Source organism: Myotis yumanensis, unplaced genomic scaffold (assembly GCF_028538775.1).
Source record: "Myotis yumanensis isolate MYYU_CA2020_CCGP unplaced genomic scaffold, mMyoYum1.0.hap1 SCAF_16, whole genome shotgun sequence".
Classification (NCBI taxonomy): Eukaryota; Metazoa; Chordata; class Mammalia; order Chiroptera; family Vespertilionidae; genus Myotis; species Myotis yumanensis.
Window position 1 is genome coordinate 38953247 of NW_027223767.1, and position 24236 is coordinate 38977482.

Here is a 24236-nt window from a genome sequence, read left to right on the forward strand (position 1 = left end):
GGCTGGGGTTGCCTGGGGCTCCTGAAGCTCTCTGGTCCTTTGGCTGCTGCGCTGGCCAGTCTGGGAGGGGTCAGCTGGGGATAGGCAGCAAGTAAATATAGATCCAGGGAAGGAAGCCAGGCGGACCAACCCGCACTGACCTCTGGCTGGAAGGCTGGGGCGGGTGGAGGGGGAGTAGGCCCTGGCATCTTCCTCTCCATCTTGGGTGACACCCTGACCCAGCAGCTCCCTAGAATTGCTGAAGGCGGCTGGGGGCAGGGGGCGGGATTGGGGAGACAGCGTCCCCAAGGGGATCAGAGTGGGGGTTAGTGGGAAGCTGGTCAAGAGATGCTGTTTTTCTGTGACTGACAGCCAACTGCATTTCCTCTCTGCTGGTCCCTCAGACACGTGGCCCAGCTCGAAGAGGCCAGGCGAAGGGGCTGGCTGTTTCAGAGGGAGGTGGGGTCCACGGTCCTAGAGGCAGGGCCAGGCCCCTTTACAGCCCCCTCCCCACCCCCTTGGCTCTTGCTTATTCTGGAGAGGAAGGATGTCCTGAGTGAACTTGCTTCCCTTGCTCTCTGCCCCTCACCGTGTGCTGGCCCTCTCAGCCCCTAAAGCTTGGGGGGCCACCAGCCTTGCCCTGCCCCAGCCTGGCTCTCCTTGCACCGGGGCTGCAGCCCGGCACCAGCTCCACACCACACACACCATGTCCGCCTGGCCCAGCCAAGGCTCCTGGGACCCCTGGCCCTGGGAGGGGCATTCCAGCAAGGCAGTCACTCCACCACAGATACATTTATTGGCAAAACCTATTCCTAGGCATCGAGGGGAAGGGCACAGGCAGAACGGGTGGCTTTCTTTCCAGTGTTCGAGGAGCAGAGGGAAGCGGGGGGGGGGGGGGGGGGGGGGTGGCAGGGACATCGCAACCAGAAGAACAAAACCAGCAGCGAACATTTATTGGGCAATTCCTCGGAGGCCTGTCCATGCACTGTCTCACTCAATCCTTATAACAAGCCTGGAGACTGACACCATTATCCTTCCCGTTTTACAGAAAGTGAAGTGGTGGGCTCTGGCCAGTTTGGCTCAGTGGATAGAGCGTCAGCCTGTGGACTGAAGGGTCCCAGGTTCGATTCTGGCCAAGGGCACATGCCTGGGTTGTGGGCTCGATCCCCAGTAGGGGGCGTGCAGGAGGCAACTTATCAATGATACTCCATCATTGATGTTTCTCTCTCTCTGTCTTCCTTCCTCTCTGAAATCAATAAAGACATATATTTTTTTTAAAAAAAGAAAAAAAAGTGAAGTGGGAGGCAGCTATCAGCCTTCAGGGATGTACCCAAGGGCCTTCCACCAGGAGTCCAAAGCCCCCTTTCTTTTCTGTCACACCACGATTCTCAGTTTCAACCATCTCTTACCATTTCTAGCTCTTTCAACTCTTTTTACATTTTTGTTTTTTTAAAAAATAGATTCACCCATATTCTGCAGAACCCACTGTCTCCTGCTTTAACTGGTCACACCTGGGTTCTCCCCAAGATTCAGCTCGGGTGGGGTTGGGGGCAGTGGGTCTCTAATGGGGGTCTGGGCATGTGTGAGGCCAAAGTACAGTGATAGCTCTGAGAAACTACATAACCAATAAATTACAAACTCCCCCCCCCTCCCCATGCCCCCCCCCCCCCAAATCTAGAACAGACTATGAGTTACCCATCACTCCCCATCCCTCGGCAGGGTTCTTGGCTCTGTCAGCTCTGTGTCCACAGGGCCCAGGAGCTCAGTAAATGCTTGTGGAATGAATGAATGAATGAATGAATGAATGAGAGCATGGGGGGAAGGGAACAAGCACTTAGGAGTCCTGAGTCCCAGCCCTGATTGTCTCTGTACCCTCCTTGCCCTCACCAGGACACTGCCCTCTGCTCCAGAGAAAATGGTCCCCAGGTCCGGGGTTGGAGTAGAGAATGGGAGGGGAGGCATCACAGGGGCATCGCTAAGCATGGGAAGGTGGATGACTGAAGTAGAGCACAGAGCTCTGGCCTCAGAATCCGGAGACCCGGTCCAAATCCCAGCTGTAGGGTTCAGGAGCTGTGTGCCCTTGGGCAGGCTTGAAGAAGAATGACTACAGCTGCGGTCGCCAACCGGTGGTCTGCGGACTACTGCGGGTGTGTGAGGTCCGAAAGGTTGGCGACCGCTGGGCTACAGCATAATAGTCCTTTCAGAGTTTACAAAGCCCTTTGTTCACATTTATCTTTGGTCCTCAGTAACCATCCTGTAATGTGGGTATTATGATCAATATACCCATTTTACAGAAGAAAAAGCAGAGGCTGGAGAGGTTAAGGACTTGCCCAAGGTCACATGGGCCCTGCTCCCTCCCTCACTATTGCCCCAGTCTGTGCAGATCTAAGTCCGGGCTCAGACCTAAGTCTCCCAGCAGGGTACCCCCATGCGGAGTGCGGCAGCAGGGGGCGCTGCACAGTGGATGCCCTAATGTGGGCTCCACTGGCCATTTCCAGCCCCCCAAAAAGTCAGTCTAGACATTGTGGAAGGTTTTCTAGACACCCCTCCCCCCACCCACAGCCTCGGGGCCTCAGCTGCCGCCCCAGGAGGGACCTGGGAGTCCATGAGGTGCCCTTGAACTTCTGCTTTTCCGGAGAAAGTGGAGCAGTGGAGTGGGGGAGAGGTCTGGGGCCTGGACCCTCCTCTCACACAGGCATGGCCACCTCGTCATATTCATCCCGACCTTCCTCCTCATCAAGGCTTGGCTTGGCATCGTCAGCGTCCAGCTGGAGGGCGGGGTCGGAAGGAGAGAGGGTGAGTGGCCCAGGGGCCAGATGAGCCCTCCCCCAGCGCTAAGAGGCACCCCTGGAGTTAGGAGAGGGCCTGGCGCTCTTTGAACCTTGGTCGAGTCCTGCCCCCAGGGTTGGTCCACATGAGAGATTCCCCGAAGGGTGGGGAGCCCCTGGGCATCTGATGCCCTTGGCAGGATGCTGACCTCTAGAGGGCAGGCAGGGGGCTCCCTCACCAGGGCAGCCCCCCAGTGGCCTGTGTCACATCTTAGAAAAATTCTACTGGAGGAGCAGACTCTTCCAAAAGGATTTGGAAGACCGAGCAGGACCGGCTGCTCAATGGTCAGGACCGCTCACGTGGGTCACGTCCTGTGTGCCTCTTAACCCTCTCCCCTCCCTGTCGTTACTCCTCCTTTTACAGGTGAGCAAACCCACGGCACAGAAAGGTGAGGCCACTGGGATGTGGCAGTGCCAGGATTTGAATGCAGGCCCCAGATCCCGACCTTCACCGCACCCCCTCTGCCTTCCTTGATTCTGAGACCCACCCGCCCCCTCTCTCACAAGCCCTCCCTGAGCCAGCGCTGGGGTCCTGCCCTCCAGCTCCTGCTCTCTCTCCCTCCCTCCTCCCCCAGGCCTTGAGGGGTGGGGCTGGGGAGCGGCCACTCACACACTGGAGCTCCAGGTTCCTGAAGATAAGTGGCAGCAGGAGCCGCCGCAGGGGCACCGTGAGGATAAGGACGAAGGGCAGGGCCAGCGAAGTGGTCGGGAAGGATTTCACTGCCCACAGCCCTGCCAGGCAGATGATCTGGATGAAGGTGAACAGGTGCATGCGCCAGGTCTTTACCTGCGGGCAGAGGCTGGGGTCATCGCCTGCCCTGCCCGGCACCAAGCACTCCCACCCCGCCCTGGGCTGGGCAGCCGAGGGCCCTGTACCCGCTTGACGTAGGGCACATCCGGGTGGTACTTGGGCGGCTTGAAGAGCAGCAAGATGCGGTCAAAGAGCTGGATGCCGCTGAGGGAGGTGACCCCCATGTAGAGGAAGATGCCGAACAGCACAGCCAGGGGGATGTGGGACAGGATGGGCCCCATGAGGATGGACAGGCCTGCAGGGAGAACCACACACTGTCAGCCTCACGGGCCCTGGAGGACCGGCACCAGGGCGGGGAATGAAACCACCGGTGCCATGTAGAGTCCTTTCTGTGGGTTTTTTTTTTTTTTTTTATTCTCACCGGCGGATATGTTTTTTCATTGGTTCTAGAGAGGAAGGGAGGGGGCGGGGAAAAGAGAGAGGGAGGGAGAGAGAGAGATGAATGTGAGAGAGGAACATCCATCTGTAGCCTCCTGTACATGTCCAGACCGGGATCGAACCCATGACCCTTTGGGCATTGGGATGATGCTCTAGTCACTGAGCCACATAGGCCAGGGCTCTGCGGATCCGTGTAATAGGTTTTACCTGCCTTTTAGAGATGAAGAAACAGACTCAGAGAGGTGAAGCAACTTGCCTGAGGCCACACAGCTAGTAACCGGCAGAGCAGGGAGGGAGTCAAGCTCCGGCCTGCCTGACTTCAAAACCTACTCCTTTAACCTAGGGAGGTCACAGAGTCAGAGAAGCCCAGCTTTTTCCTCACCCCAGCCTCCATCGTATCCAAATCCTAACCCTCCTCTAGCGAACAACACCTCGCCTTCCTTAGGAAACTTCCCTGGCCGCTCCATCAGCGATCACAGTGAGGCCCACACCGAGTCCAGCCGGACTCACAGCGACTCCAGGCTCAGATCAACCCCCGTGACCCTCTGTCTTCTCCTCCCCCTCCCCCACCCAGCCTGGAGATAATGCCCTGGAGCACTCCCCTTTGTGTCCGTCATAGAGCAGCTCAGCTAGAGAGACCTCAGGGGGCACCTAAGAAACCCTCTAATGGTGCAAAAAGGGAAACTGAGGCCCACAGGGCAGGGCTGGGACTCGCAGTTCGTGAGCTTCTGTCTAGAGAAGCCCTCCTTCCTCCCCTGCTCAGATGCCCACCTCAGCGCCTGCTCAGATGCCCACCTCAGAGCCTGCTCAGATGCCCTCCTTCCTCCCCTGCTCAGATGCCCACCTCAGAGCCTGCTCAGATGCCCACCTCAGAGCCTGCTCAGATGCCCACCTCGGCGCCTGCTCAGATGCCCACCTCAGCGCCTGCTCAGATGCCCACTTCAGAGCCTGCTCAGATGCCCTCCTTCCTCCCCTGCTCAGATGCCCACCTCAGAGCCTGCTCAGATGCCCACCTCGGCGCCTGCTCAGATGCCCACCTCAGCGCCTTGGTAATTTCCCCCAGGATTTCCGTCATGTGACTAACCCTGGGGAGCTGTGGGCAGCAGGTGCGCTGGGAGGGCTAGAGGGGCTGGATCGAGGCCTGGGGCAGGGCCAGAGGGAGGTAGAGAGTGTGGCCAGCCCTCACTCACCCACAAGCACAGAGACCAGGAGCCCGCTGATCCGCTGCTCCTTGACCTCCTGGATCTGGGCTGCAGCCCCGGGGGCACTGGCCTTGCCCATGACGGTGAGGGCGTTGGCATGGGTGACGGAACGCACGGTGGTGGCGCTGAGCCAGGGCATCCCGAAGAGAGTGGCCAACCCGCCCATGCCTATGACCAGCAGCAGGTCCAGGTGGAAGCCGGAGCCCTTGACCAACTTGCGCTCTGGTTTGCTGATGATCAGCCTGGGGGGTGGGAGGTGAGGGGTAAGCAGGGCTCTCCCTCCCACACCCCCCTCGGCCCCTCCTTCCTTCCCCACACTTGAGTCTCTATGTGCCTCAGTTTACCCTTCTGTGCCCGTCTCCCTTGGAATTCTTTGGCCCCCTCCCTCCCAACCCACGGTGAGAATCCAGACTCTCCACAGGCAGGTTTGCTCCGAAGCTAATGAAGCGTAGGCTCCGGCGAGCGTCACTGGCACAGGTCCTTTCCGAGACCTGGCACCTTATTTTGTGGTTCTCGTTTTGTGTTCCTTTCCTTACAAAGGCTCCCTAAGTTATACATTCCTGGGGCCCACACCACCTGACCCCGCCCCGCCCAGCCCCTCCCTATCCCTGTGAGCAGGGAGGGCCACACATCCCACTGAGTCTCACTAGCATCAGTCCTGGGTGTCTGGCCCGCCTGGAACCTGCCCCTTTCTCTGCCTCGAACCCTCCCAGGCCCAGCCCCACCCCGGCTCTTACGTGGTGATCTGGGACTCAAGGAAGATGAGGATGAAGACCAGCAGTGCAGGCAGAGCGGAGGCAAACATCATCCAGATGGGGAAATGGGAATACAAGCCCAGCGGGTGGATGATCCAGCCCCGGGCCGAGGAGTTGGATACTTGGAGGCCCGAAGGCACGCTGAGTTTCTGCGGGAGGGGATGCCGTTCAGAACACTGGGGCAGGATTTCCGTCATGTGACTAACCCTGGGGAGCTGTGGGCAGCAGGTGTGTCGGGGCTGGAGGGGGCTGGATCCTAAGGTGCAGGGGCCAGGGCTGGAGGCCTGGGGTGGTAGAGAGTGCATGGGGAGAGGTGGAGATGGGGGAGATCGGGTCCTGGACACGTGGGGGCTCACTTTTATTGTGCATCTGCTGTGTACCCAGGCCCTACATGTATGCAAGACTTTTACGTACATCTCACCCCAAACCTTACAGATAAGGGAACAGGGTCAGAGCGGTTGTGTGGCTTGCCTTACATCACACAACTATTTGGTGGCAGGTCTGCCTGGCTCCAAAGCAGATTCTTTCCTGCTGCCCCGGGTTAAAGAGTAAAGGGAACCTGACCCAGGCCCTGGCTTCAGCCCGAGGGGCTCTGTAAGGCTGTGGGAGGAACGGGGGCGCTGCCAGGGGAGCCAGGGCTGGGGGAGGTGTGGTTCTAGCTGACGCCAGGTTGGGGACAGCCATTCTGGGAGAGAGCAAGCTGGGGAAAGGACAGGAGGGTAGAGGAGAGGATCACCTGGGTGTAGGTATCCTGGATGAAAGAATCCACCATGACCATGATCAGGATGGAGATGGGAACCCCGAAGTCCCCGATGACCCGTCGCAGCTGAGGGCAGGTGGGAGAACAAGCGGTTAGTGCCCAGGTGTTCCCCACCTCCCACGTGGCCCCCTTCTGCCCCATCGTCACCCAGGGGGCCCTGCTCTTTCCAGTTCTCTGCCCCCTTCCACGCCCTGTCCCTGCCTCCCCACTGGGTTCTCAGCCTGGGCATGCTGAGAGAGGGGGTGGGCTTCCCTGAAGGGCGGGACCTTGAGGAGGAGGGGGCCAGGGAGGCTTGGAATTGGGCATGAGAACCTAAGGTTAGAAGGGGAGCCAATGGCGCCGGGGAAGCTAGGAGGGTGCTTTGGACTGGGATAGGACAGGGCAGGCACGGGCAGGTGGAGACGGATGCTGACCTTGCCAGGGAAGTAGGAGCTGTTCTTGAACTTGCGCAGCGTCATGGCTAAGAAGAAGGTGCCGGCCATGAGCACAAGGGAGAGGAGGGCTGTGTTGGGCAGGGGGTCCTGAGGCTTAGGATCTATCGTCACATTGTGTTTGTAATGCTTCTGCAGTGGGTGGCTCTGGAAGATCTGCAGCAGAAAACCAAGGCATCCTGTTCCCTCCCATCCATCCATCCATCCATCCATCCTCTGTCCATCACCCATCTATCCATCCACCATCCGTCCACCTATCTTCTTCCTCAGCTGATATGGTAACAGAGGGGCAATTAAATTCTACAGCTTGGTTTTCAGGAGTGGGGACCAGGCTAGGCTTGCGTGAGGTAGGCCATGAAGGCAATCCGTGTGTGCGCGCGTGCGTGTGTGTGAGTGTGTATGTGTGTGTGTGGTGTGTGTGACCACCCAGGGCCTCGGAGGCATGAGGAGACTAGAGTGCAGGGCTTTAAAGACTTGGAAAGACCCACCAACTACAGAATCAGGGACACACATATGGTGTCCACCCTTCCTATAAATTGCAGACACAGCCCTCGCTGGTCTGGCTTAGTGGATAGACACAGCCCTCGCTGGTCTGGCTTAGTGGATAGACACAGCCCTCGCTGGTCTGGCTTAGTGGATAGACACAGCCCTCGCTGGTCTGGCTTCAGGCCTGCGGACTGAAGGGTCCTGGGTTCGATTCTGGTCAAGGGCACATGCCCAGGTTGTGGGCTCGATCCTCAGTGGGGCATGTGCAGGACGCAGCTGATCAATGATTCTCTCTCATCACTGATGTTTCTATTTCTCTCTCCCTCTCCCTTCCTCTGTGATATCAATAAAAATTGATTTTTTAAAAACGCAGACACAGAGGCAGGCATAGTTTGAGGTGACAGAGCTGAGGGGTCAGGGTGCTCCGTCCACAGGACCTGCGGTTCTTGAGGGCAAGTGCAGCAGAGGGAGGGGGGACATCAGAGCCTCAACACCCCTCCACCCCCACTGTCCCCACCACGCATGCAATTTCCCATTTCAGGCTCACACACATGCTCACCCTTTAGTCATCTGTGTGGTTATAAACATGTGCACAGAGAGGTGCCCTCTCCTTGCCACAGTCACGGCAAGAATACCAGCAGCAGGTGTCAACATGGATGTGGTCACAGTCACACACCGTGAACACACGGCCACACCAGTGCCGTACAGACATGCGTGCAGTGGCCCGCAGCCACCTAGTCTATGCTCAGTCTCACACACGCACACCCCCTTGCTCGTTCACACTCCCACCTTGATCAGTTTGAAGAACGTCTCGTAGATGAAGATGAGGGAGATGAGGAAGGAGAAGATCTCCTGGGTGTAGCGGGAGATGAAGCGGACCAGGAAGCTGCCCTCGAAGGCTACCACCAGCACCACCAGCAGGATGAGCCACATGCCGATCCACACACGACCCACGAGGTACTCCAGGCCGTTACTGTCGCAGAACTGCGGGGCGGTCAGAGGGAACTGGGTCAGACAGCAGGCCCAGCACCGGGCACCGGGGCAGGGCGCCAGAGGCAGGCACAGGGTCACGGGGGCCAGGACAGGGCTACCGAGAAGAAGGCTTCCTCGAACACCAGCAGGGGCCCTGAGAAGCCAACCACGAGCAAGGGCTGAGCCGCCAGCAGCGCGAAGAGGATGCCCTGCGCCGCCGTGGAGATGAGCAGCTCCGACACCCCCATCTGGTTCTGGGTCTTCTCTCCTGTGGGCAGAAGGTACAGTGGGGTCAAGGGCGGGAGACCATTTCCAGGGGCCAGTGGAGCAACTCATGGGCAGGCTGATGCCAGGTCCAGAGTGTCAGATCGGGGCAGGAGTCAGGGCCCACAGTGGCCAGGGGATCAGAAGAAAGGGTGGCGGGGGGAGGGGGAGGCATGCAGAGGAACTGACCCAGGAGGCCGCCAAAGGTGACGGCAGGTGACAGGGCGGCAAAGTAGATGAAGATGACGGCAGCCAGGACCTGGGGGCTGAGTGCATCCGTGATGTCACTCAAGTAGCGAGGGTAGCGCCGCTTTATGTCACGCACCAGGCCCCCGAAGAGCATGCCTGTTCGTTGCAGAGGGTCATCCGGGCCACCAGGGACCCCTGGACCCCCATTTAAATCTGTAATAAAGAATAGGACCATGGTCATAGGGGGCAGCAGGGGGAGGTGTGGGGACAGGGGAGGGGAGGGGGGTATTGTCTGATGGGAATGGGGTAGCCAAAGGAGGCTGGGTGGCAAGAGAATAGGGAGAAGGGACACCAGGGTGTTTGATGGGAAGAGGGGAGGTAGGGGCTCACAGGGCTGTGCTGGGGTCTCTGAGGGTCTGTGGGGCCCAGAAAGCCTTGGGCTGGGCAGGGCAGGTACCTAGGCCCTTGTAGAATCTGGGGTCTGGCTTGGCAGAGCTGGGCAGGTAGCGTCTTCGCAGTAGCTCCTTCTGCACAGGCACCAGACTGAGCAGGGCCTGCTCTGAGGGGGCGTCCGTGGGAGGCAGCACCAGGCTGCAGTCCAGGAAGCCCTCCAGGGAGTGCACCAGCTCTTGCCGACTCTGGGCCAGGTACGCATCCATGCGGAACACCTGGGGGCCAGAGAGCGGGTCAGGGCCGCTGGGTGAAAGGGTCCAGGAGTCCACAGCCGGGGCCCCCGAGGACAGAGCCCTCTCTCCCAGCTCCTTCTTTTTTTTTTTTTTTTTAATATATTTTATTGATTCTTCACAGAGAGGAAGGGAGAGAGATAGTCAGAAACATTGATTAGAGAGAAACATCGATCAGCTGCCTCCTGCACACCCCCCACTGGGGATGTGCTCGCAACCCAGGCACATGCCCTCGACCGGAATCGAACCTGGGACCCCCCCAGTCCGCAGGCCGACACTCCATCCACTGAGCCAAACCGGCCTCGGCTCCCAGCTCCTTCTTGCTAGGAACTGCTTTCCTTGTCCACCTCCTTTACCAGCTCCCACTGACCGCCCCCCCCCGCCCCCCCCCCCCCGCAACACACACATACACACATGCACACACACACACACACAATGAAAGGGTTGGGAGGACGTAGACCTGGTCCTAAATGAAGAAAGGAGAGAGAACTAAGCAAACCAGATGAAGCCAGAGCAGACGAGGCCATTCCAGGCCAGACTTGACCAGGGAGAACCAGGCCAGAGTGGGCCAGATCAGGTCATGCCAGGCCAATCCGGCAGGGCCGGGCCAGGTTACTCTGGCCAGACACGTCAGCAACAGCTGGATTAGACGGAAGGGCCAGACTAGTGACGCTAATGTGACCCCGGCCAGTCCAGTGGAGAATGGGCCTCAACCGCCACCCAGCTGCCCAGCTCCCCCAGCCCTTGCCGGCCCCTCCTTACTCTCTCGGACATGAGGATGGCAGCAGCCCGGCCGAGCTGGGTGTAGTCAATGTGAGAGGCCTCGGGTCCCAGCAACACAAAGAGGAAGCGCACGGGCACGCGCAGCTGCACCGCGTCCACCAGCTCTACGGCCTCCTGCAGCCGCACGAAGCCCAGCACCGGCCGCTCCAGGAAGGAGGCGCGGCCTGTGGGAGGGGGTGGGGGACATGAGGTGGCCTGGCCAAGCTGAGGGGGCACAGCTGGCGTCCAGGCTTAGGGAGAGGCAGGCTGGGCCAGCACAGAAGGTGGAAGCAGGGGTGTGGAGGGTTGAGTAGGGAGGAGCACCACTGCTTACCCACTAGCACCAGGGTGGCCTCCGAATCCGGGGGGATCTTTTCCAAAATTCCCGATGGTGAGTGGCCTGCTGTGCCCCCCTCTCTCTGTCAGAAGGAAGGTGGTAAGGAGAGCATCCGGCCCCCTCCTCCCCTCGCTACTCCCATTGCTAACCACGCTGCCGGCTCTCCCCAGGCACCCCTGGTACAGCCTCACCTGTTCACAGAATAGCTGGATCTCCAGCGAGGGGTGTTGGGGGAGCAGAGGCTGTGAGGGCTCCCCGGAACGTGTCACGACCGTGGGCTTCACACTCCCCAGGTCCTCTAGGTCTCCGGCATGGCTGCAGGACACAAAGGGGACATGGGCTGAGTAAGCTGCTCCGGTTAGGCTCGGTTGGGCTCTCTGCAGAGCACTGGTGACGGGAGGGATCAACTGGGACTCCCAGTGGCCAGACCAGAGAGACCCTGGGGCAGAAGGAGAACCGGCCGGTGGCCTCTTTCTGGAATGACTAGGTGGAGCCAGAAAAATGGATGGAGGGAAGGGCCTTGAGAGTCTGCCCTCCTGGGGACCAGTGGTCCCCAAATCTGAGCATGGAGACATGGCCCCCTGTCAAGAGCTGTCAGAGGCAGAAGCCATCCTGGAAGAAAAGTGGGGGTGGGGGCGGGGCTTTGGATTCCCAGGGAGAGCCCGGGGCAGATGGACTGGGGAGGCAGCTCTGGGGAGCGGAGTCCAGGTGCGGGCAGGCAGGGGCACCTGTGTTTGAGTAGCAGGACCCGGAGCAGCTCGTCTCGGTCCTGAGGCCGGATCTGCTCCTCGTAGATGAACTGGTCCAGCAGCTGGTTGGCCACCCCAGCCAGGGAGGTCTCCGGCAGATTCAGGAGGACAGTCCCTGCAGGGAATGGAGGGTGAGCTGGCCAGCTGAACCGCGGCCCTCCTCCCCACCAAGCCTCGTATGCAGGGGTCATGGAGGGGCGGTCAGGGCTCACCCTTGGTGAAGGCTCTCTGCAGCTCCAGGAGGCTCCAGAAGGTGAGGTAGGACAGGTGCGGGCGGCCCCAGGCCCCGTCCTCCCCCAGGTTCTCCTCCAGCCGCACCCAGCGCGCTGCCTCCATCCATTGCAGCTCCTGGTTCTTCTCGTCCATCACGAGTTCGTGCAGCTCCACGTAGACCTGCGGCCCCACAGACCTGAATTAGCCCATCAGGCTCCCGGCGGGCGGGCCGTGGGGAGATGGCAGCCCAGGGCAGGCGGACAGCAGCAGGCTCTGAGAGATGTTCCAGGAGGCCCAGAGCCCTGAGGCGTTTGGGGGCAGACCCTGAGCTCAGAGGGACTGGACGGTCAGTGCGGAACTCCAGCTGGAGTGTGAGTGAGATGGGAAGTGTGGGGAGATGCTTGAGGGTCCTGTAGGTACGGCCCACACGCTGGCTCTATTCCTCAGCTTCCTAACCGGCCCGGACTTCATGTCAGAGGCATTTGGAGAACCTCGGGACCAAAAGGGGTGCTAGAGTGGCCACTTAGAAGGGAAAGGACGGGGGAGTCCTGGGTCATTGGGTCATCTCCTGCCTCAAAGATGGTGGAGGGGGTGTGTTGCTTGGCTTGTTCTTGGGTGTCTTTGGGGCCAGGTGGCCACTCTTGAGGGCCTAGCTGAGGACAGAACAAATTTATTAGCCGGCTAGACAGCTTGGGGACCAACAGGGATGTAGGGGGCCCGGCAGAGGAGAGCGTTATTTCCTTCTGTGCTTCCCCAGGGAGCACCTGACGGTGCAGCCAGAGCCGCAGGGGCGACGGGGGCCAGGTCTCTGCTCCGCGGGGGCTGTCCTCTTGTCCTCTTTCCTTCCACCGATTTCCCAGGACCCGTCCCCCGAGCCTGTCTGTGGCCTGTTTGGAGCTGTGCCTGTCCCTCCGCTCCTCTCTTCCCCTGATAAGATGGTGGGCCCCAGGGCAGTACAGGAACAAGGGTTGGGGAGGCTGGGTCCTTACCTCGTGGGTGCCCGGTTGGGATGTGGTTTGGTGGTAGTCTGTGGCTGTTGGCTCGGTGAAGTGAGCTGAAAACCCGGAGGCTGGTTAGTGCTGCCACCAGACAATCCTGCGCCACCCGCCATCAGCCCCAGAAACCAGTGCAGAATGCTGTCCCGCTGGTGCCCCCACCCACCCCTGGGCTCCGATGCCTGGTTCTTGGCCCCGCCTGGCTCTGCCACCCTACATGGGAGCACCGTGGAGGCCCCTGGGACTCATCCTCAGTGAGGAGCAGGAGGGTCATCTCCAAGGCGATTGGAGACACCTGAACGGTGATGTTCAGGATTCTCTTAGGGTCCCCTCGCCCTCATGCCACCTTCTGGGACCAATTCCCTTCCTCCTCACCTGCCTCAGGAGTCCTGCCAGTCCATAGCTTCTCCCCGCTTGGCTTTATATTGGCCCCCTTCCCCCCCCCCACCCCAACCCTTCATTCCCAGGGGGCGCCTCTTATCATCAATGCTAATTGCCCGCACTTAAGTCCTGTTGACAGTAAATAAGCACCTGCCTGGGGCTCCCCACTGAGACCTTGGGCGACCAAGGAAGGGTTCCTGTTGTCCCTCTGCCTTGGGGACCCCCAAGACCCCCCCATTTTTCAGGACCCCTGGACCCCCAAATGGAACAATGTTTCCAGAGCAGGGCCAGCGCCCGGCCTAGAAGCCAGTGTTGGATGGGCATGGGTGGCATGTGGGCTCCTGCCATGGTGCCAGACAGGCCTGGCTGCCCTCGCACACATCTAAGGGACACGGTGATGGTGACGGGTGACTGGTCCTGCCCACCCCCCCCAGTCCCCTCCTGTGATCATTTCAAACAAAACTCTGTTTATCCTTCAATCAGTAGGATTGTGGGAGAACTGGCCCTGGGGCTGGGACAGGGCAGGGGGGGAGTGGGGGAGTTCAGAGAAAAAGGGAGGACAAGTCCCTCAAATGTCCCTGTCTGGGGTCAGCAGCTCACCCCAGCAGAGAGAGGGAGATGGGCTTACCTTCTGGCTCCTCCACCTGCGGTGCGGGGACACCTGGGTCTTCATACTCCTCCTGCTCTAGGGTCTCTTCCAGCACCTCTTCGTACTCCTCCTGTGGGAAGTGGCCATGAGGACTGGGCGTGAGGGGCTTCTTGAGGCCCCATGAAGGTGGGAATGCGGGGCCAGGACCCCAGAGGCCCCAGGTAGGAGCCCTGCAGATGCCGAGAAAGACTCACCTGAAAATCCCCCATGGCGCTGTCCCGATGGTCCGATTATCCGCAGGGATCGGAGCCCCCAGCATAACCCGCACTGCGGGTCCCTGCGGGGAGAGGCACGGGCCGAGTGAGACGTGGGGACGCTGTGGTCTCCTTGTCCTGCCCCAGAGCGGCTGCATTTGAGTGGACGGTGTGGGGAGACAGTGGGGCCAGAGGGAGAAGGGCTGGGTGGAGGCTTGGAGGAAGGAGCTGGATTTACAGATGTGAGGGCCAGTGTGCGGGGCCAGGAGACGGGGGCGTGCAGGGAAGGGAAGCCTGGCGGGGAAGGGTGTTGGGGAGGATGGGTACATCCCGCGAATCTGACTCCTTTCTCCATCCACCAGTCCTCAGCTGGCTTATTTTCTTGCCCATCCCTGAGACGCAGCCAACCCCGGGGCAGCATGACCTCTCCCCGACTTAGCGCCTCCGAGAGGCTCCACGGCACACGCTCTTACCCATGCTTTGCGCTGGGCATGGGGCTGCAGCATCCTTGGGAGTGGCCCGCAGGTCCTGGAGGAGGTGGCCCTGCTTCTCTCTCCCACCTCATCCAGACTCGGCCTCTTTTTATCTCTCCCCGCGTCTCCCCTGGGCCTCCTTACCAAGCCCTTATCTGCCCCAGGGCCTTTACACGTGCAGCTGCCCACATCCTGGAGGCCCTCCCCCCACCCCTCAGCCCTTCTCACAGCTCAGCTCAAATGTCACCGCTTCAGATCCCTTCCCTGACCACCCTAACGTGCGCGAACTACACGTGTCATTTTCTGGTTCCTGGATTCGTCTGTGCACATATTGTCTGAGGATCCCTCTAGAAGGGAAGGCACAGGAGGGCAAAGACTCTGCATGTCTCCGTCCCCCTGAATCTCCCCCTCCTAGCAGAATGGTTACTCACAGTAATCATTCATAAATGCATGTAGAACGAGTGTAAGAATGTGTCCCCCTTGCAGGCATGGGGCTCTGGGACGGGGGAATTAGTATGGCTAGGACCCAGCCGGGAGACCACTGAGTCCTGCGCCTCCATTTCCCGGCTGTGTCTCTGGCAGAGAGGAAGGCATGCCCACCCCAGGAACGTGAGGACAAGTCCAAGCGGGGGTGGGTGGTGGGGGGTGACGGAGGTTCCCTAGGGTGGCCCCGGGCTGGGTATGGAGAGACTTCCTTTGCCCCCTCACCCACTGCAGCACAGGGCATTGTGGAGAGAGATCGGGCCAGGCTGGCAATGTGCCCACCCTGCGCCTGCGGGGTGCTCATCAGCGGATGCTGAGATGAACAACACACCGTCCCTACTCTCAGGAGGCTCCCGCCCTGACTGGGGAGACCAGCCAGGATACGTGACCGGCGCGGTGTTCAGGAGATAACATGTCCCTCAGACAAACAAGCTATGAGCGGAATGTGCTGGGTGCCAAGGGTCTGTACGGCAGGATCGGTTGGTGGGGTTGGGGGTGGAATGTCTCTGGGGGAGGAGACACGGGTGCTGGGCCTAGAACAGTGGGTCTCAACTTCTGGCCCTTTCAATACAGTTCCTCATGTTGTGGTGACCCCCAACCATAAAATTGTTTTCGTTGCTACTTCATAACTGTAATGTTGCTACTGTTACGAATCGTCATGTAAATATCTGATAGGCAGGATGGTCTTAGGCGACCCCTGTGAAAGGTCATTCGACCGACCGCCAAAGGGGTCACGACCCACAGGTTGAGAACCGCTGGCCTAGAAGCACCGGGAGGATTTGAAAGACTGAGAGGTGGACAGGGATGGCCCAGATGTGAGAAATGGTAGGCAAAGGGCCGAGCTAGGACCATGCAAGGCAGGGAATGTACACAGAAGGAACTGTACAAAGAACTTTCTCTCTGAGGAGTGGGTGGCTCTGCAGGCCTTCGAGATAGGGGGAAAGGAGGGGTCCCTGGCTTGGGGTGGTGAGAGGGCAAGGATGGCCATGGGAGTGTCCCACAGCCTGGGATGGGACCGTCCCTACTGCACAGGACATGCCCCTTGAAGATCCTGATCACATATCTTTTCTCTCTCTCCCTGTCCCTCCCTGTCCCCTTCTCCCCACATTTCTCTACCTGTCTCTTATCTCATCTTTATTCTCTTTCTTTTTCTTTTTTTAAATATATTTTATTGATTTTTACAGAGAGGAAGGGACAGGGATACAGAGTTAGAAACATCGATCAGCTGCCTCCTGCACACCGCCTACTGGGGATGTGCCCGCAACCAAGGTACATGCCCTTGACCAGAATCGAACCTGCGACCCTTCAGGCCGCAGGCCAACGCTTTATCCACTGAGCCAAGCCAGTGAGGACAATTCTCTTTCTTATTCCTTCTCGGGCCTTGCATCTGCCTCAGCCTCAGATCCCTAGAATTCTCAAGGTGTTAAAAATCCCACCCATGGCCCTGGAGCTCTGCCTGTTTCCCATCTGAGAGGTGGAGTGGTCAGAGGGGCCCTCCAGGACCAGAGAACCCAGAAACTCAGGCTGCCTCTCTGCCACTGGCCGGCCGCACGGCCTTGGGCAGCTCCCAGCTTCTCTCTAGGCCAGTGGTTCTCAACCTGTGGGTCGCGACCCCTTTGAGCAGTGGTTCTCAACCTGTGGGTCGCGACCCCTTTCTCAATTTGTGGGTCTCTACCCCTTTGTGCAGAGAATCAGGGTTAGGGTTAGGGTGCCTCTCTGCCAGCACGTGGCCTTGGGCAGCTCCCAGGTTCTCTCTATGCTAGTGTTTCTCAATCTGTGGGTCGCAACCCCTTTGGGCAGCGGTTCTCAACCTGTCGAATGACCCTTTCACAGGGGTCGCCTAAGACCATCAGAAAACACATATATAATTACATATTGTTTTTGTGATTAATCACTATGCTTTAATTATGTTCAATTTGTAACAATGAAAATTGGGGGTCACCCCAACATGAGGAACTGTATTAAAGGGTCCCGGCATTAGGAAGGTTGAGAACCACTGCTCTAGGTCTTGGTCATTCTGCTATATAATAGGGGACCTTCCCCCCCTCCCCCGGGGTGAGCGAGAAGAGGGAGAAGAGGTGCTCCCCAGGGCCTTAGAAGGGGCACCCATAAGCCAGACTGCTGCCACCACCAGACCCAGCCACCTTCCAGCTGCAGGCCTTGCTCTGTCTGACACTGATAAGAGCCTGGCCGCTGATCACTGCCCTGCATCTGGAAGCGTACCAAACACCTGGCCGGCCGGCCCGTCCAGGCGAGGCCAGATAAGGTGAGTGGGGCATCTGGAGCCAGGAGGTGGGGCACACACAGCTGGAAGAGGCTTGGGGGGCAGGCGGTGACCAGATGACAGGGAGGGCTCCCTGGTGGCGTAGCACCACCTTCGCGTAATCGCCCCAACATTGCACCAAGCCGTACCGTACGCCTTACTGCTTACAATCCAAACCGCTCTGTGAAGTGGGTAGTGTCACTAGCCGTTTTACAGATGAGAAAGCTGAGGTGCAGAGAGCTTTACCTGCTTCGGTCCCCTGGTAGGTAGGCATCATAGACAGGATTAAACCCTGCCGACCTGACTCTAGCTACCTCTCGAACCATTAGACTGAGTTGCCCCCAGGAGGGAAAACAACTATTCGCTGGTTTAGTGATAGTAATTAAGGGCATGGACTCTGCAGTCAGACTGCCTGGGTTCAAATCCCAGCCCCGCCATTTGCTAACTGTGTGACTTGTGTGACCTCGGGCATGTGACTCAACCTCTCTGTGCTTCAGTTTTCTCATCTGTAGAATGGGGTAACATATCTACCTCAGCCCGGCCAGTGTGGCTCAGTGGTTGAATGGTAGGTATATTTTTTAAAAACTTTGGGAAAAAAAATAATATCTACCTCATAGACTTGTTATAGCCCTAGGTTCATGTGTATAAAGCATTTGAAAAAAAGTGCCTGGCGCATAAGGAGCTCTAGGTCAAGGGTCTTCAAACTTTTTTAAACAGGGGGCCAGTTCACTGTCCCTCAGACCGTTGGAGGGCCAGACTATAGTTGAAAAAAAAAACTATGAACAAATTCCTATGCAGACTGCACATATCTTATTTTGAAGTAAAAAAAACAAAACGGGAACAAATACAATATTTGTATTTGCATGTGGCCCGTGGGCCGTAGTTTGAGGACCCCTGCTCTAGGTGAACGTTTGCCATCATTATCATTGCTACTGGGTATCAAGATTGGATTCACTACCCTCATCCCCCTCTAACTCCCCAGTTCCCGGAGAATTAGCCTAAGTGCTTTGAGGTGCTCAGGTGGTAGGGGACTCCTCCTTTTCCTCCAAACACTCCCTAGAGCGGGACGGTGCCAGGCCCCCCTCGTAGGCTCCCTGAAACGGGAAGCGCTGACAACTTTTCTCCTAAGAGGATGATGAGGTGGCCTAGGGACCCCCAGACATGGGGGAAGGAAGGGGTTGGAGCGAGACCTGAGTCGGTGGGATCTGAGGGGCTGGTAAGTAGGAAGCCGCCAGGGACCCACACACACCAGCCACACACACCTCTGTTGCCACGTGCCCGCCTCTTTTTCCCAACACCGGCCAGTTTTCTTAACATTGGCTGCCCTACTCACCCCAGTTGCAGGTGCCAATGGGCCTGTGCCCTTAGGGGTAACAACACACATTGCAATGTTCTCACCCCACCCACCAACACCCCACTTGAAGGTTAGGGCACCTGTGCCCACTTAGGCAAAGATTTAGGATGGGCACCTGCAGAAACCCTCACCATAGGTACCCCAAGACCAACCCTAACCCCCCCGGCCCTGCTCACCTGCTCACGAGTCTTGGGGTCCCTCCAGGAACTCCTGCAGTCACCGGTGCCCTCTGCGCCCAGCTGAGCTCACACCCGCTCTAACAGCGCCAGGCTCTCGCTCCTTCGCCCCAGGGGCAGCTTGCAAACCCCTGACTCATGCCCCCGCCTCCTAATCTGCCCGCCCATGGGCCACAGGAGCCCCTTCTCACCCCTCCGCCCCACTTCCACTGGGTGCCCTGTAAACAGAGTTATCTCTCACACACATCTGGACAGCTGTGAGTCTGGCCCACCCCACCCGGCCCGCCAGCCCCCAACACCTCCCTCCTGGCCCCCGGGGTTCTCCTGGTCTTCCTCTGTGGACTCCGGTTTGACGGCTGGGTTCTCAGAGCTCCCAGCCTCCTGGCAGGGCTGGCCCAGCCTGTGGACGCCCCTGTCCTGACTCGCTCCATCCTCGGTCTGGCCAGGCCCCTCTGCTCTGGCCCGAGATGCACAGGCGCCTTCTCCTCTCTCCTCCCTCAGCGTCCTCCCTCGGGACGTCCTCTTCCTCGGCAGCCTTGCAGTGGGGACCTGCTCAGAGCTCACAGGGCCAGGCAGCCCCCTCCCCCTCTTGTTCCAAGTGAGGGGGTCCTGGCTGTCGTCTCCCCAAGACCCTGCTTGGCTCCAAGAGCTGGCCCCTGGGTGCTAAGATGCTGCCACGCAGTCAACCTGAAACAATGTCAGGTCAACAAAACAACCTTCCCCACACAGGAGCTCAGAGCTCACAAAGCCCCAATGTCTGGGCACACTGGCTCCTCTGTCGGCAGCCCGGCCAGAGCAGCCCGCATTCTCGGCCCACGCGGGGCGCCTCCCCACACCCCCCCAGTGGGGCAGTCTCTGCTCCTGGGGGTACTGGCGTTGGCCTCCTAATCCTGGGCTCTGGCTGCTAAAGAGGCAGAGACAGAAAGATGAGTTTAGATCGACAAGGAAGAAGAGAGGTTTGAAAGCAGACAGCCAGGGGTTTTGTGGACACTGCTCCGGGCAGTGCAGACAGGAAGCCCTCCCAGCCCAGCTCTGCCACTGACGGGCTGTGGAGCCCGGGCCAGTGCCTGCCCCTCTCTGTTCTTTAGTCTCCCCATCATAAAGTGGAAGTGCCGGTTCGATGACTGCCAGCTTGGGGGATTCTTCGTTTTATTTTTTTTGTTAATCTTTACCAGAGGATATTTTCCCATTGATTTTTAGAGCGAGTGGAAGGGAGAGGGAGAGACAGAGAGAGACAGACAGACATGGATGTGAGAGAGACACTTCGATTGGTTGCCTCCCGCATGTGCCCCGACCAGGACCTGGGATGGAGCCTGCAACGGAGGCATGTGCCCTTGACTGGAATCGAACCCGGGACCCTTCAGTCTGTGGGCCCACACTCTATCCACTGAGCCAAACCAGAGGGCGGGATTCTCTGTTTTAGATCCCAGACGTAGAGACATGGATGATGAGATGGGCATATCCAGCAGTTCTACAATCATTTCCTGGGTCTGCACCACCAGCCTGTGCTGCCGAGCCCTGGCGGAGAGGAACGGGCAGGGACTGATGGAGCTGGAACCCTCCTGTTTATGGGGCTTCCGTTCCAGGCACTGTGCTGGGGGCTTCACCTGGTGGTCACACGTAATCCTTCCAGCACCCCCATTTTACAGAGGAAACAAACACAGCAGAGAGGTACGGTGGCTTCCCAGTGAAAAAAGTGACTGGTACTAGCTCGGAGTTCTCAAGTGTCTCCGAGAAAGGCACTGTTTGTTATTATTTCCCTCTCACAGGTGAGGACGCACAGCGCGGAGGGGTAGGCGACTCGCCCCAGGCCCCCGGGCTGGTGGAGCCTGAGCTGGAACTCGCAACTCGGGGCTTCGTTCTGCCTCATGCGAGGCACTGTGCTCCCTACAGTCACACCGGCCAGGAACACAGAGGCCTGCCCAAAGGGGCCCGAGGGATGCTCCTCCTACTCCGGCTTGGTGCTCACTCTCCGGGCTGGTGGCTCAGACGGGGCCGGGCCGCTTCCTGTGGCCTTTGGCAGCGAATGCCAAGAGGCAGCCCTGCCTTCCCACCAGAGCCCGGAAGGCCCAGGCGCACTGCCCCTCCGCCTGGCCCAGGAGCCGAGGGAGAGCTGAGTGCAGGAGGCAGCAATGACCACCTCTTCCAGGTCCCAGAAAGGAGGGACAGCTGGCCCTTGGGGTGGGGGGTGACAAATGGGAACATCTGGATTAGAGCAGAATCTGCCCAGCTGTTCTGCAGGCACCACGCCCGCAGCCCACCAGACGCGCAAGCAGAGCAGAGCAGGCTGACATCTGGTCCTTTCTACTCACGCCGCCGTGTGCTCTGGGTCATTCTTGTTGCCCTGACTGGATGAGGATGTTTCCCCCAATCTGCCCAACAGCACATGTTGCGTGTTTGTGCTTCTCCAGGAAGAAGCCATGGCTCCTCTCACTCATTTTATTCCAGTTTGGAGTTGGGTCAGTTCAGTTCATCTGAAGGCCCCAGGTGCCTGGCACAGGGCTGGGCGCTGGAGAAACGAGATGAGAGAGGCTGGCCTCCCCTTAGCCATGTCCCTGGGGAGGATGGAGACGGTCAGAAGCCTGACATGTCAGGGAATTCAGCGGGGACCGACCTTGAGAGTGTATCTCATTGGCCCCCCAGGGCCTCACGCTCTGTCATCCCCTTCCCTGGAGTCCCTCTTGCCACCCTATCCTGCCATTGCCTGAAGCACTAAGCAAGGAGCCCACAGGACCCTCCTCAAGGTCCATGGGTATGTTGGTCCAAGTCTGTGCTCACAGGCGTTGGGGAACCAAGGCCAAATGGGATGAGGTAAGCCCAGGGTGGGCCCCCAGGCTGGGCTGGCAGAAACCCACCCGAACAGTGATTTGGTTGCAGCCACATATGATGATATTCTAGACCCCACAGGGAGACACTGCGGGCAGGGACCCAATAGGGAGCGAGTCCTCCTGGAGGGAGGAGGCTTTCTCATCTTGGATCATCCTGGGGTGCAGGCAGCCCTCGGTGCCAGGTGGAGACTTGGCAGTGGGCCTTAGAAGGGGCGGCTGCTTTCCCTCTCTTGGCCTGAAGAAGAGCCGGAGACTCCAGGTGGGAGAGGGGGGTTTCATGGCGATTAGGTGAGCTGTGCCTTGCCATGGGCTTGGCCATGAGGTGTCAGGTGGAGCAATGTGGGCCTGTGACAGCTGGCTTCACTTGGACCCCCTAGAGGAAGGGAGAGGGAGAGAGAGAAACATCAATGATTAGAGAGAATTATTGGTCGGCTGCCTCCTGCATGCCCCACACTGGAGATCAAGTCCACAACCCGGGCAGATGCCTGACCTGGAATCGAACCGCGACCTCCAGGTTCATAGGTTGATGCTCAACCGCCGAGCCACACGGGCCGGGCTCAGAGTGATCTTTTAGAAACAGAAGCCAGAAGACATCACTGCCCTGTATAAACCCTCCATGACTCCCCCACATGTGGAGTGACACCCGTCCCCTATTCTGGGTCACTCCTGCCCTCTGCTCACCTCCCGCCTTCTGTTCCACCGGTGGGTGCCATTCCTGCTTGTCTCTCCCCACCCTTCCCAGGTGCCCCTCCCAATGCCCCCAGCTGGCTCATTCGCCCTGTCCAGTCTCAGGGAAAATGTTATCCCAGAAAAAAAACGCCTCCTTTGACCATCCATTTAGAAATAACCCCAGCCACTCTATCACTGGGAAACCAGGGGGGACTGTGTGGGAGAGAAAACCCCACGCCTTCGTGGCTTAAGCAGGACCGAAGTTCATTTCTCTTTGGTGGAGAAGCCTGGAGAGAGGAGGCCCCAGGCTGGCAATGGTACGCTGCAGGGTCAGGGCCCCTACCCAGGAGCCACGATGGAGGGTGGCTTCCTCTTCATGGTCCAATATGGCTGCTTGAGCTTCAGCCGTCACCTCTGCATTCTAGTCAGCAGGAAGGCGAAAGGGTTAAAGAAAGATGTGCCCTCTCTCTTTAAGAATATTTCTCAAAGGCACGAGAGGGAGCGGGGGGGGGGGGGGGGGGGGTAAGAGATCAACCGAAGGACTTGTCTGCATGCATATAAGCATAACCAAGGGACACAGACATTAGGGGGGTGGGGCTTGTGCTGGGGGTGGGGGTGGCTGGGGAGAGGTCAATGGGAGAAAAAGGAGACATATATAAAACTACATGTAATACTTTAAACAATAATTTTTGTTGCCTCCGTGTATATCCTATTAGTCAGAACTTAGTCACATGGCTACACTTAGCTTCAAGGGAGCCTGGGAAATGTAGTCTTTATTCTGGGAAGCCATGCGTCCAGAGTTCTAGTACACAGCAAGAAGAGGAGAATGGAAATGAGAGGACGCCCCGTCATCTCAGCCAGAATCATTCATAGCACCAATCCTCTTCTTCTTCCTACCAGAAGATAGTTTCCTGTTTGTTTGTTTATTTATTTATTATGATCTTTCTCCACTAAATGTAAATTCCACAAGGGCAAGCTCTTTGCTAGTCCTGTCCATCACTGTGTCTCCAGCGCCTTCCACAGTACCTGGCACAAGGCAGGCTTTTCATTTTGACTAAATGAATGATTGAATGATCCCCCATAAGAATTACTTGAGGGATGCATTCTCATTCCCATTTTGCAGGTTGGGAAAATGCGGCTCAGAGAGGTTAAGTAACTCCCCTAAGGTCGCACAGTGGGCAGTAAGGCCAATATTCAATCCTTACTCTTTGTGGCACCAATGCTCTTTCAACTCTTTTCACCTCACATGCTGGCTCTTCTGGTCTCTCTGCTCCTCCATAGATCAAGTTAGAAGCCAGGACACTATCACCGGAGTTTATTACTGCCATTTCCCTGGGAAATTCACCTCAGGTTTTCACTTATGTTAGTTAGCCTTTAGCTTCTAATGGGATCAACGTAAGAAAGGGTTGTTTTGGACAAGTTTCCGTAACCTTTCTGCAAACCATTAGGTAAAGATGTTACATAGAATCCATGAAATCAATTCCTCCTGGAATTAAGCACTAGGATGAAGTCTGGAGCTTCGGGTGAACGGATAGGTTCTTTGTTTCAGACGAGGGAGGACTACCTACCTCATCAGGTTTTCGTTTTTACCTTCGCTGCCAGAAAACTTGGAGTTTGAATTTAAGTGCCCAGAGGCAGCCCCACCCAGCCTCTGGAGAAGCGCCCTAGTGGACAGACTGTGTGTGATTTGGAACCAGGTAGCCTGACCTTGAGTTTCAGCCAATGCTCTGTGAGCAAGACAGACAAACTTCTCTGAACCTTAGATCCGTGGTCGTAAACTCGAAGCTGTTAGAAGGATTAAATGAGCTAATAGATGGGAAAGCTCTCTAGTAATGACTAGATGATGAAGAGATGGTCAGGGAACACTCAGCTAGCCACGGCTAAGCTGCAGCTTCTCAGGCCCCAGGAGTTCTCCCATAAGAGAATGAAGTAGTCAGGGAAGGCTTCAAGGAGGAGGTGTTTTGAAACACAG

The 24236-nt window shown here is 58.0% G+C and overlaps 1 protein-coding gene across 1 annotated transcript; it reads right to left on the reverse strand.

Moving 5' to 3' along the window:
• Positions 1–756: 756 nt before the first annotated feature.
• Positions 757–18900, reverse strand: SLC4A1 (solute carrier family 4 member 1 (Diego blood group)). Its single transcript, XM_070392917.1, has 20 exons — positions 18768–18900; positions 14019–14101; positions 13804–13894; positions 12789–12853; positions 11799–11979; positions 11566–11701; positions 11029–11152; positions 10835–10919; positions 10501–10685; positions 9513–9723; positions 9056–9268; positions 8722–8870; positions 8420–8614; positions 7127–7300; positions 6690–6779; positions 5936–6102; positions 5187–5440; positions 3684–3853; positions 3418–3594; positions 757–2747 (listed from the first exon to the last, which is right to left on the reverse strand). The coding sequence occupies exons 2-20, from the start codon at positions 14031–14033 to the stop codon at positions 2667–2669; spliced, it is 2763 nt and encodes a 920-aa protein (XP_070249018.1). The 5' UTR covers positions 14034–14101; positions 18768–18900; the 3' UTR covers positions 757–2666.
• Positions 18901–24236: the final 5336 nt, after the last annotated feature.

Bases quoted from the DNA above. Each gene is read 5' to 3' on its own strand.
- SLC4A1 (XM_070392917.1), bottom strand. The intron at 11,980-12,788 runs GTAAGGACCCAG...GTGGGGCCGCAG, and splicing joins CCCAACCGGGCACCCACGAG to GTCTACGTGGAGCTGCACGA. The intron at 8,871-9,055 runs GTCAGTTCCTCT...TTCTGCCCACAG, and splicing joins CACCTTTGGCGGCCTCCTGG to GAGAGAAGACCCAGAACCAG.